Raw genomic sequence first — 12,213 nt, 5'->3', positions numbered from 1 at the left:
GCTTTGGAAAATAGCTTGACTCCCTCTTCTTTATGGCAGCCCCTGAGATATTGGAACACTGCTATCATGTCCCCCCTCGTCCTTCTCTTCATTATCTTCTCTTCCCCCTTCATTATCTGTGCTTCAGCATTACGAATAGCTTTTAAAAGATTCTTGTAAAAGAACACGGTCTCCTTTCACACCCACTTACACCTACTAAATACCCATCTCTTTCTTTTGATCTTGCTCTCTTTTGCCTATGAGTAGGAATCAAATGATTATCGCTTGCATGATTTCCCTCCTCATGATTGCGCAATCTTTTGTACCTGCAACATTGGTTGCATCCCTGCCTCATGACCCTTGTTTCTCACCTTTAGTATCGAAGCAAACAGGTTGTACTTCAGTGGATCTGTGTGTGCTGGTTTCTGGTACAAATGAATTTCTAAACGTTCTCCTATACTACGTGCTATGACAACACTGCAAATATATTACTTAAGCAGAAGCATAGTGCTGACTGCTCTTTAGAAGGCCAGATCCTGAAGTTGAAACTCAAGTACTTTGGCCACCTAATGAGAAGGAAGGATTCACTGGAGAAGAGCCTAATGCTGGGAAAGATTGAGGGCAATAGAAGAAGGGGACGACATAGAATGAGGTGGCTAGATGGAGTCACTGAAGCAGTAGGCGTTAGGGTTAGGGTTAGGGTTAGGGTGGTAGAGGACAGGAAGGCCTGGAGGAACATTGTCCATGGGGTCGCGATGGGTCGGACACAACTTCGCAACTAACAACAACAGCAACAAGAACCATGGTGATAGCAAGCCAATCTATTCTGGGAGGACAAGCCACAATTCAAGAACCATTGCTAAGAATTGGGTCCCTGCCTATTTGCTTCACACCCAGGGAACTTCCAGTGCCAATCTCAAAATTCCCGTGTTGAGAAGAGTTTCGCTAAGAATCATTTCTTGGGGAAGGAAGAAGAGGGCATAATAACATAACTAAAGTTTGTGTCTCAGGTTGTTCTTATTTGCCCCATCAGTGACAGTGGCAGCTCTAGGTAATGTCTCAACATATTTGGCATTTTCCACATCAGAGCCAGTTAGGTGTAGCAGTTAAGACATCAAGCTAGAAATGGGAGATTTTGACTTCTGGTCCTAGGAGGGAGGCAGTGGGAAGCCACTTCTGAAAAACCTTTCCAAACAAACTGCGGGCATTTGTTCAGGCAGTTTCAGAAAATCAGGCACAATTGAAGAGATTTTTCCCCCCCAGATAGCTTGTAAGAGATGATTATAGAAAGAACAGTCTCTTGTTACACTCCCCCATTTATGCACAAATAAAAGGCTGTGTGTTGATCTGTTTGGGAGTGCAACAAGAGCACAGAGTCGAGACAGCAACTCCAACCTAGCTTTCTTCCCTTTACCAGGCAACCTGGAATACGATATATGTCCCCGATGCCTTTTAGGTTACTCCTACTTAGGAAACAAAGGAACCAAAAGTCAAAGGATTTCTGAGAGGGCAAGAAATAAGCAATTGGAATGGGAGTTTCAGGTTCACTTGCAATTATGTGTATTAATATGTGACATTTCCCTTCTCTGTTGCAGCTGGCAAAGGAATATGGGAACATTTTTTCCTTGTGGGGAGGGGGCTATCACTGTATAGTTCTCTGCGGATACCAAGCTGTGAAAGAAGTACTAATAGACCATTCTGAAGCTTTTGTTGATCGCCTGAGCACACATTACATTTCAGCTTCAGTAAAAGAAAAGGGTAAGTCACAATCAAAACTGTGGATGCTACCTTGTCATACCCCCCTCAAAATCAATATGACAATAGTAGGAAGGTTTGGATTAAAGTATCTGGAAATGAGAGAAGGTTGTTTTAGAGAGACATTGCCACAGTAGAAAAGGCTGCTGTAGAACATCCTGTACATATTACAGGCAAGGAATATGTTGAAATATCCATCCAGCAGATTTGACGTGACTGTAGTAAAAAATAGGCAGCCACACATCTAAATTAACATTATGATTTTCATCTCAGAAGCTTCTATCATACTGTACATTATATGAGATGTAAGGAGAAGCCTTAAGAAAGAGTAAGGATGTGGGACTTCAGTAGTCACCGATGAGGTTAAAAGGGTGCTAGGAACTCTCCCAAAGCGTTGCATCCCATCCGCTGTATCAGTTGAGGCTTTCTATGTCATTAATAGTACAAATTTACCATTAGGATTGAGGGTTTGAGACATAGAGTACTATTCAGTATGAAAAATTGGGTAGAATGGTTTGGGTTCTTTAATGCAGAAGCATAATGTCATGATTCCGAAAGATGAACCAGTGTTGGCATCTGCTAACTTCGGATGTCCTTGCTTTGACACATAAATTGCACATACGTTTTGAAATCTGTCACTCTGATTAATTTTCTACTCATGTGAACGCTACTTTTTTCAATTACCTCAGGTATTGCATTTTCAAACGGTCACACCTGGAAACAACAAAGACGGTTTGGCGTTACCACCATGAGGAAATTGGGACTAGGGAAAAAAGGCATGGAATCTCAAATCCAAGAGGAGGCCCACGAGCTTGTGGAATTCTTTGCAGAGACAAAGGGTATGTGACAGACTGAGATAATAATAGTAAAATTGGAAGGGACCTTGGAGGTCATCTAGTCCAACCCCCTGCTCAGGCAGGAAACCCTATACCATTTTGGACAAATGGCCGTCCAGTCTCTTCTTAAAAACCTCCAGTGTTGGAGCATTCACCGCTTCTGGAGGCAGGTTGTTCCACTGGTTAATTGTTCTAACTGTCAGGAAGTTTCTCCTTAGTTCTAGGTTGCTTCTCTCCTTGATTAGTTTCCACCCGTTGCTTCTTGTCCTGCCTTCAAGCGCTTTGGAGAAGAGCTTGACTCCCTCTTCTTTGGAGCAGCCCCTGAGATATTGGAACCCTGCTATCATGTCCCCCCTCGTCCTTTTCTTCGTTAAACTAGACATACCCAATTCCAGCAACCGTTCCCTATATGCTTTAGCCTCCAGTCCCCTAATCATCTTTGTTGCTCTTCTTTGTACTCTTTCTAGAGTCTCAACAACTTTTTTACATCGCGGTGACCAAAACTGGATGCAGGATTCCAAGTGTGGCCTTACCAAGGCCTTGTAAAGTGGTATTAACACTTCACATGATCTTGATTCTATCCCTCTGTTAATGCAGCCCAGCACTGTGTTCGCCTTTTTGGCAGCTGATGTTGGCTTGAGTATAATGGCACAGAAATCTTTCAGTAGTGTTCCTTACCTGCTAAATCATTGAGTCATAGAATCATAAGGTTGGAATGGACTATGGAGGATTTCTCAAAGAACATCATACCCATGGCAGGAATCCTTCAGTCCCCCTAATCAAAGATGATTAGGGGACTGAAGGCTAAAACATATGAAGAACCGTTTCAGGAATTGGGCATGTCTAATTTAATGAAAAGAAGGACTAGGGTGATATGATAGCAGTGTTCTAATACCTAAGGGGCTGCCACAAAGAAAAGGACAACCTATTCTCCAAAGCACCTGAAGGCAGGACAGGAAGCAATGGAATGGAAGCTAATCAAGGAGAGAAGCAACCTAGAACTACAGAGAAATTTCCTGACAGTTAGAACAATTAATCATGGAATGACTTGCCTCCAGAAGTTGTGGATGCTCCATCCCTGGAGGTTTTCAAGAAGAGATTGGACAACCATTTATCTGAAATGTTATAGGGTTTCCTGCTTGAGCAAGGGGTTGGACTAGAAGACCTCTAATGTCCCTTCCAACTCTGTCATTCTGTTATTCCGTTATCCTAGTTCCATCTCAGACAAATGACTATCCAATATTTCAGTGAAAATGTCCCCTGATGGAACATCCATGATTCTTTTTGTTTTTGTAATATATTTTATTGATTTTTTAAAAAAAACATAAATCACTTAATAATTGGTGAACAGTTGTCTGTTGTAAAACAATCATTAACAATTTATTTCTATAATCCATAATCCACATAATGGTTTTAGTTGATTTCCTCTTTTCCCAAAATATCCTCTTTTGCAAACATTGAGTTAATACAATTCTTATTGTTTTGATAGGTAATAATTAAATATATAATTTTTTCCCAATATTCCTAAAATATAATATTTTAGGAATATAATATCACATCAATATAATATTTCTTTTCTATCCCGTCATTCTGGTTGCCTAATGATAGATCCTGTTAACATTCCTTATTTTAGTTTGTTTCTCCCACCAAATTCTAGGTATTCTTACTGGTTAAGATGTTATTAAAAATTAATTACATTTAAAAATTTAACTCTATTTTTCCATATGAACCATCTCACACTTTTACATTTCTTAAGGAATAGATAAAACAATGGGGGGAAAAAGTAAAGAGAGCAGGAGTAAAGAAACATAAAAAATAACATACTACTTAAAATATATATCCGTCCTAAGCTAATATATATTTATTTCCTAAATTTCTTATTCTTTTTAACCATAATTAAACATATGTTTAATCTTTAAACATTCCATTTAATACATCTAGTCTTCTAGTCCTTTAACTCTTATTCAAAACATTTTTATCCATTATAATTTTTTTAAATTCAATCACATTTAAGTATCTAAAACATTTCCTCTAAGTCATTTCAACTTTTTTATATTACTCATATCAAGAAAGAGAACAAAAACGGGGAAAAAAAGCATACTTTATTATTTAGGGAATTCATCCCTCTTAGAATGACATATATATTCCAAAACCTTTCTATTTCTTTAACCATATTCAAACAAATGGTTCTTTTTTAAGTATTCTCTATCCAATATTTCAGTGAAAATGTCCCCTGGTGGAGCATCCATGATTCTTGGAGGCAGGCTATCTCACAGCTTAATAGCTTTCATGGTCAAGATTTTCCTCCTTATTTCATGTTTGGATTTCACTCTCTATAGCTTCCATCCAATACTTCTTCTCCTACCCTAAAGACCTATAGAGAATATATCCTCACCCTTTCCCCCATGACAGCCCTTCAAGTACAGTATTAGAAGACTGCTACATGTAAGCATACCCAGTTTCTTTAGCTATTCTGCACAAGATTTAATCTTCAAACCCCATACTATCTTTGCTGCTGTCCTCAGCACTCTTCAGTTTCTCCTACTTGTTTTCTGGGAACCAGAACTGATTTGGATGTGATGTTACTAGTATAGCATAGTGGAGCTATCGTCTCCTCTGATCTTGACACTATATATCATTGATGCTGCCTAAGAATGCATTAGCATTTTGGGCAGCTGCAATCACTTCCAGCTCATCCTTAATACCATGATCTATCACAGTGGTGGGAAACCTATGGCACGCGTGCCAGAGGCGGCACTCAGAGCCCTCTCTGTGGGCACGCGCGCCATGCCCCGGAGATGGCAACCATCCCTCTTCAACCAGCCTCCTGCTAACTTGCCGAGGTCCCACGTGGCTGGATGCATCCCAGTACCCATGCGCTTTCTGGCCTCTGTGTGCAGGGGCCGATGGTGTCAGACAGCAGCCACCCCTGCCCTGCCTCGCCTTGCCTCGCCTCACCCCCCAGGATGAGCCTCCTGCCCACCGCCCCACCGGCCAGAGACCCCCTGGATCTCCCCCAACCCTGCCCGGCCCCCACAGATGTCCCTCCCCATGAGCAACATTGAGGTGATCACGCCCACCTTGGCCACATCCACCCAATCTGCCATGACCACCATCCAATGGGCCACGCCCACCCAGCACCCAGCTGGGTGGGCGTGGCCCATTGGATGCCATGACCACTCATCCAATGGGCCACGCCCACCCAGCACCCAGCGATAAATAAGTGGGTTTTGGGTTGCAGTTTGGGCACTCGGTCTCTAAAAGGTTCGCCATCACTGATCTATCAGGATGCCAAAATCCACCACACAAGTGTTAGTGCTGAGCCAGATATCACCTAATTTTCCCTGTGCTCTGTTTTTTCCCCACCTACTTATAGTTTTCACTGATGAACTGCATTTTGTTTGACAGCACCCAATATTTAAGTCCGTCAAGATCCCTCAGCCTGCCTTTTGTGAAATGCCCAATTCCCTCTTACCTTGGGCCATCTGAAAATTTGATGCATATCTCTTCTATCCCTTCATTAACCATTTATGAAAAGATTGTAGAGTGATAAGCCTAGGACAGAGCCTTTAGGTAACCCACTGGATATCTTCCTCCATGTTGAAACAAAAATATTGAGGACAATACATTGGCTACAATTGTTCAGCTCGCTGTGAATCCATCTGCTAGTGGGAGTAACCTCCTCCCCCATTGTTCCAAACACCTTACTAAAGTTTAAGTGAGGCTGTTGGTTTGATCTCCGAACTTGGCAATTTGGCTGCAAATGTTTCATCTCCATTTGGGGGGGACATCTTCACTGTGCTTTGAATTGTGCTTGTCTGTCAGAGCACTGGCCTTTAAATACCTTTTAGTGTGATGTAAATTAGTGTGGGTGTTATTTGTCTGGATGTTTCTGAGTCTGAAAGATGTCCCCCCCGAATGGAGATGAAACGTTTGCAGCCAAATCGCCAAGCTCGGAGATCAAACCAACAGCCCAACTACCAACCCGAACTACTAATATTCAAACACATCTAGAGTTTAATTATTTCTGCCTCTCACACACACTTCCCCCAAAAGTCTTTCCTCTCTGCCTCTTACACACACACTTCCCCCAAAAGACTTTTCTCTCTGCCTCACACAAACACTTCCCCCCAAAAGCCTTTCCTCTCTGCCTCTCACACACACACTTCCCCAAAAAGCCTTTTCTCTCTGCCTCATACACACACTTCCCCCCAAAGCCTTTCCTCTCTGCCTCATACACACACTTCCCCCAAAAGCCTTTCCTCTCTGCCTCATACACACACTTCCCCCAAAAGCCTTTCCTTTCTGCCTCTTACACACACACTTTCCCTCAAAAGCCTTTCCTCTCTGCCTCACACACACACACTTCCCCCCAAAAGCCTTTCCTTTCTGCCTCTCACACACTTCCCCCCAAAAGTCTTTCCTCTCTGCCTCTTACACACACACTTTTCCTCAAAAGCCTTTCCTCTCTGCCTCACACACACACACACTTTCCCCCAAAAGCCTTTCCTTTCTGCCTCTCACACACTTCCCCCCAAAAGCCTTTCCTCTCTGCCTCACACACACACACTTTTCCTCAAAAGCCTTTCCTCTCTGCCTCACACACACACTTCCCCCAAAAAATCTTTCCTCTCTTTCACACACACACCACTTCTCTGACAAAAGTATTTTCTCTTCTGACTCTTTTTCCAACATCTTTTTTTCTCTCCCCGTCTCCCACCAAAACTGCCTCCTTTTATAGCCTCTCCTGTCTCCGTCCCCCTCCTCCTTTCTCTTCTGGGTGTGCCGGAAGTGCAGATCCTGGGGCCTTTGTCTTGCCCCAGCATCCCTGCAGCTCCCGAGGACTCTCTCTCACGGCAAGTCCTGCACTGTGCCGCTTTGGCTCGTTCCCTCCCCTGCTACACTTGTCTAGGCTAGGCAGGGTTGCGTACCACCTGCCAGGTGCCAATGTACCATTGGTGATACACGTGCCACCAGTTGAAAAGCCCTGCTGTAAAGAACACTTTCTGTTTCTATTCTGCTCATTTCCCAGGTCCTTGAATAAAGAAATGGCTGCTCATTTTGTCATATCCAGAGGATATTGTGAGATTAATGTTACTTTTTAAGCTCTGAAATATATAATTTTGTGTGTATGTGTGTGCATATATTTCAGATAAATAAGTCAAGCATTTAAACACATCACAAAGATTATAATTTTCTAAACTATCATTAGTTATGGGCAATTAGATACAAGTGTCATAACAAGGGATTAACTTAACCTAAAAAACAAGTAAAAACAATCATGGCCAACACAATATAAATCACTGAATGGAATTGTACATTACAGTAAGTTCAGTTCATATCACTAAGACATGTATTCTGATTTAGCGATCTCATAAAATTGAAAGACAGACAATATGCAGTCTCTGGATGCAGTACCATGCCCTATGTTACAATATTATTTAACAACGGTTCTCAGTTTGAAATGAGATCTGTGTCAGGTTTGCCTTTGAGGCAGGAAGTTATTCTAGACATTGAAACATATTCCCACCCTTTGGTTAGCCCTTCTATTGAAGGGGTGAGACACCGTTAAGAAGCATGTCTATGGAGATTCTCAGTCATCCAGGTCATAATTGTCCCAAAGGTGCTTTTTCAGGAGGCAACTGGATTTTCTTATTTTTCTTTGAAGACGTTTCGCTTCTCATCCAAGAAGCTTCTTTAGCTCTGACTGGATGGTGAGGAATGGAAGGATTTATACTCCTTGCAGACAGCTGGTCATTTGCATTCTTTTAGAGAGTCGTTGAGGCCACCTGGAGGTTTATTTGTGTCCTCAAGGTCACCTGAGTGGTGCAACCGGGTGTGGAGCCTTCTTGGCTGCAGGATGTTTTCTGCCCTGTGTCCCTTCACTGTTGAAGACAGGCACAGGCTGTTGGGGATACTGATGGCCAAGAATATCAATTAAGGACATTAAAGTTTTGTAAATAGTTTTTCCAGGGTGTAGCTGAAGGAGATAGTTGGCTGGAACAATATCGACAATAGCACTGCATCTTCCCAGAGAGAGGCAGCACATTCCAGTCAAAAGACTGCACAGTCCTGAACTGGAAGCAGAGGAGGAAAAGGTTCAGAGTAGCCAAATTCTAGAATCTCTTAGGATATAGCCAGTAGGTTAGAAGGTTGTAGCTTTAGTCTGGCAAAAATCTGTTCATCAGGGGTAAGCAAATAAAGAACTGGACTCAAGTGGACCTCACTGGGGCTTGAGCCTGACATCCAATTATCTTGGCTATGCTAAAGTTCATATCTTTTGATCTTTCAACAGAAAGTCAGTTTATCTAATTAAAATAAATAAGGATCACAATTTCTCTTCTTCAGGTCTAATAATTTCTGCCAGGCCTCCCAGTTTTGGTACCTACCGCAAAGAAAAACAGAACGCATGTGAATATTAATTCCTATCCTTTTGTTTTCAGGGCAGCCGTTTGACCCTTCGCTATCCATCATGAAATCATTTTCAAACGTGATCTGTGCTGCAGCATTTGGACGTCGGTTTTCCACGGAAGACAAGGACTTCCTGGAGTTGACAGAAGCTATTTCATTTCTCATAAGATTTGGAAGCAGTGTCTCTTACCTTGTAAGTATTACTTACGGTACCTTGTTTTTCATTTTTAATCTTCTCTTTCCCAAATGCGTCTGTCAGTTCAGAATTTTCCAAAAGAATGGATGTATGGACTTTAACAAAAATTCATATGTAACTCAGTTTCCTTCCATGACCCTCCCCTCCCCTCTCCCTCTCCTCTCCCTCTCCTCTCCACTTTTTTGTAACTTCAAATCAATGTTGACTCAGAATTTTCCAAAAGAATGGATGTATGGACTTTAACAAAAAATCATATGTAACTCAGTTTCCTTCCATGACCCTCCCCTCCCCTCTCCTCTCCCTCTTCTCTCCTCTCCACTTTTTTGTAACTTCAAATCAATGTTGACTCAGAATTTTCCAAAAGAATGGATGTATGGACTTTAACAAAAATTCATATGTAACTCAGTTTCCTTCCATGACCCTCCCCTCCCCTCTCCCTCTCCTCTCCCTCTCCTCTCCACTTTTTTGTAACTTCAAATCAATGTTGACTCAGAATTTTCCAAAAGAATGGATGTATGGACTTTAACAAAAATTAATATGTAACTCTCTCTCTCTCTCTCTCTCTCTCTCTCTCTCTCTCTCTCTCTCTCTCTCTCTCATTGGTAGCTCTATGAAGCTTTGCCATATATCATGAAGCATCTGCCTGGTCCTCACCAGACTGCCTTTTCTTTTTGGGAGATGATGATTTCATTTGTGAGGAAGGAGATCACACGTCATAAGGAGAATCAAAGCCAGCATGAACCACAGGATTTCATTGATTTCTACCTATTTCAAATGGAGAAAGTACACATTTGCTTTGTCTTGGGACTATTGCTTGAAGATGAATCCATGCATAACTCCCACCTATTCCTGAGCATTTTCTAGAATCATTGATAAAACTCCCCGAGTGACTCATAATACTTGAAAGTATCAGAATGGGATATAGTGTCTACCTTCCCTTAAGAGAAAGAGAGAGATCTTATCTGATGTCATGTGCCCACAGACACAGGGAAGGTGCACACTCTAAACTAGGGGTAGTCAACCTTGGCTCTTTTATGACTCGTGGACTTCAATTCCCAGAATTCCTGAGCCAGCTTAGCTGGCTCAGGAATTCTGGGAGTTGAAGTCCACGAGTCATAAAAGAGCCAAGGTTGACTACCCCTGCTCTAAACTGTTCTGATAGATTCTATATGCTCCTTCCTGCACAACCACTAAGATGAAGGACCTGGATAACTAATGAAGGAGAATGCTTGTAACTCAGAGTTGACATGAGGGGTCCTTGGTGCTCTCTGAGCTTGCTTGTTTTTTCTTCTTGTTTCATTACCCAACTAGGTAACATCATCAGTGCTAGGAGGAATGAGGTTTGCACTCATTTTATATTCTACTAGCACTGATGATGTTACCTAGCTAGGGTAATGAAACGTCTGCAAGAAAACAAGCAAGCTCAGAGAACACCAAGGACCCCTCACCTGGATAATTACTAAACCAGATTATCTTTTTTATTTGTGACACAATGATTAGGCTGCTACTGCAGTAAAATCTAAGCCAGATGTCTTATCTTTCACTCTCCTAGATTACAATTTTCACATGGAGCCTTAAAAGTATTTTTGTTTCCTTCTAATTATCATCTTGCCAAAATCATTTGCATAGTATTGTCAGCTCACCAGGTCGGGGAAAGCTCAGAAATAGTATCCCAATTGCTCCTAATAGTTTCTTCCCTGAAGTCCTCACTGCAGATAGTCCTTGACTTACAACAGTTCGTTTAGTGACACTAATAATTGTTCGAAGTTACAACAGCACTGAAAAAAGTGGCTTAGGACCATTGTTCAGACTTAGGACCACTGCGGCATCCCCATGGTCACGTGATCAAAATACAGACACTGGGCAACTGACTCATATTTATGACTGTTGTTGTGTCCTGGGGTCATGTGATCAACTTTTGCGAACTTCTGACCAGCAAAGTCAATGGGGAAGCTAGATTCACTTAACAACCATATGACTAAATTAACAACTGAAGTGATTCACTTAACAAATGTGGCAAGGAAGGTCATCAAATGGGGCAAAATTCAATTAACAAATGTCTTACTTAGCAACAGAAATTTGGGGCTCAACTGTGGTCATAGATTGAGGAATACCTGTATAGAATTCGTCCCAATTTTATCTCCACCCTCTCCAATCTCACGCCATCCTGGTGGTTTGGGCTACAGTGCCCTTCTCCCCAAATAAGATGGCCAATGGAACAGAACAGGGAGTTAATAAGTTGTGGAAATATTGGAAATAATGGGAAAATGCCATTTCATTTCTCTTACCGTTAATCCTAGAGCAAGGGCGATCCCGATTCTACCTATAATGAAGACAACTTGGCTCACTGCATTATTGACTTATTTATTGGTGGGACAGATACAACTTTAGGTTCTCTGAAATGGGCATTGCTGGTTATGGCAAATCATCTGGATATCCAAGGTGAGATAAAATGATACAGTGCTGACAAAAAACTGGGATTATTAGTAGTAGAATGTAACACAGCATCCGTCTTTCTCAAGGGATTTGCATGTAGGCAAACTTCCATTTTGAATAACTCTTCTTCTTCGTGAATAGCAATAGCCATAGCACTTCGACTTACTGTGTTTCCCCGAAAATAAGACCGGGTCTTTTTTTTTCTTTTTGCCTCCAAAAGAGGCACCAGGTCTTATTTTCGGGGGGATGTCACTCACCTCCAGCTCCAACAGCCCTGCCCAGCAAGTCCACTTTTTCTGGGGCCCGAAGGAGCAGCTTCATTCTGCAGCTGCATTCTGGCCTGCATTTTGCAGTCAGGCCATTCTGGAAGGCCTATGCAGCCGAGTACCGAGCTATGGATTCAATCCATAGTTCTGTCTTCGGCTGCAGAGGACTTGCAGAACCAAGCTATAGATTGAATCCATAGCTCGGTTCTTGGCTGCACAGGCATTCCGGAAAGGCCTGTGACTGAGAAATGCAGGCCTGACAGCAGAAGGCGCCGCAGAAGAAGTGGGCCAGTGAGGAGAGGCCTGGCTGCGAGATAATAATATAATAATAATA

The 12,213-nt window shown here is 42.2% G+C and overlaps 1 protein-coding gene across 1 annotated transcript in view; it reads left to right on the top strand.

The window, feature by feature from the left end:
- LOC107291420 (cytochrome P450 2J5-like) overlaps positions 1–12,213 on the top strand; it is a 27,064-nt gene that overhangs the window by 5,531 nt on the left and 9,320 nt on the right. Inside the window, exons 2-6 of the mRNA XM_015820415.1 lie at positions 1,575–1,737; positions 2,424–2,573; positions 9,014–9,174; positions 9,784–9,960; positions 11,478–11,619. Of these exons, the coding sequence (XP_015675901.1) occupies positions 1,575–1,737; positions 2,424–2,573; positions 9,014–9,174; positions 9,784–9,960; positions 11,478–11,619 (793 nt within the window). The remainder of the gene's footprint in view (positions 1–1,574; positions 1,738–2,423; positions 2,574–9,013; positions 9,175–9,783; positions 9,961–11,477; positions 11,620–12,213) is intronic.

The sequence above is a fragment of the Protobothrops mucrosquamatus genome, unplaced genomic scaffold (assembly GCF_001527695.2).
Source record: "Protobothrops mucrosquamatus isolate PMUCROS unplaced genomic scaffold, P.Mucros_1.0 scaffold1126, whole genome shotgun sequence".
Lineage (NCBI taxonomy): Eukaryota > Metazoa > Chordata > Lepidosauria > Squamata > Viperidae > Protobothrops > Protobothrops mucrosquamatus.
Note: the sequence above shows the minus strand (reverse complement) of the source record. Positions and strands in the feature narration are given on the sequence as shown.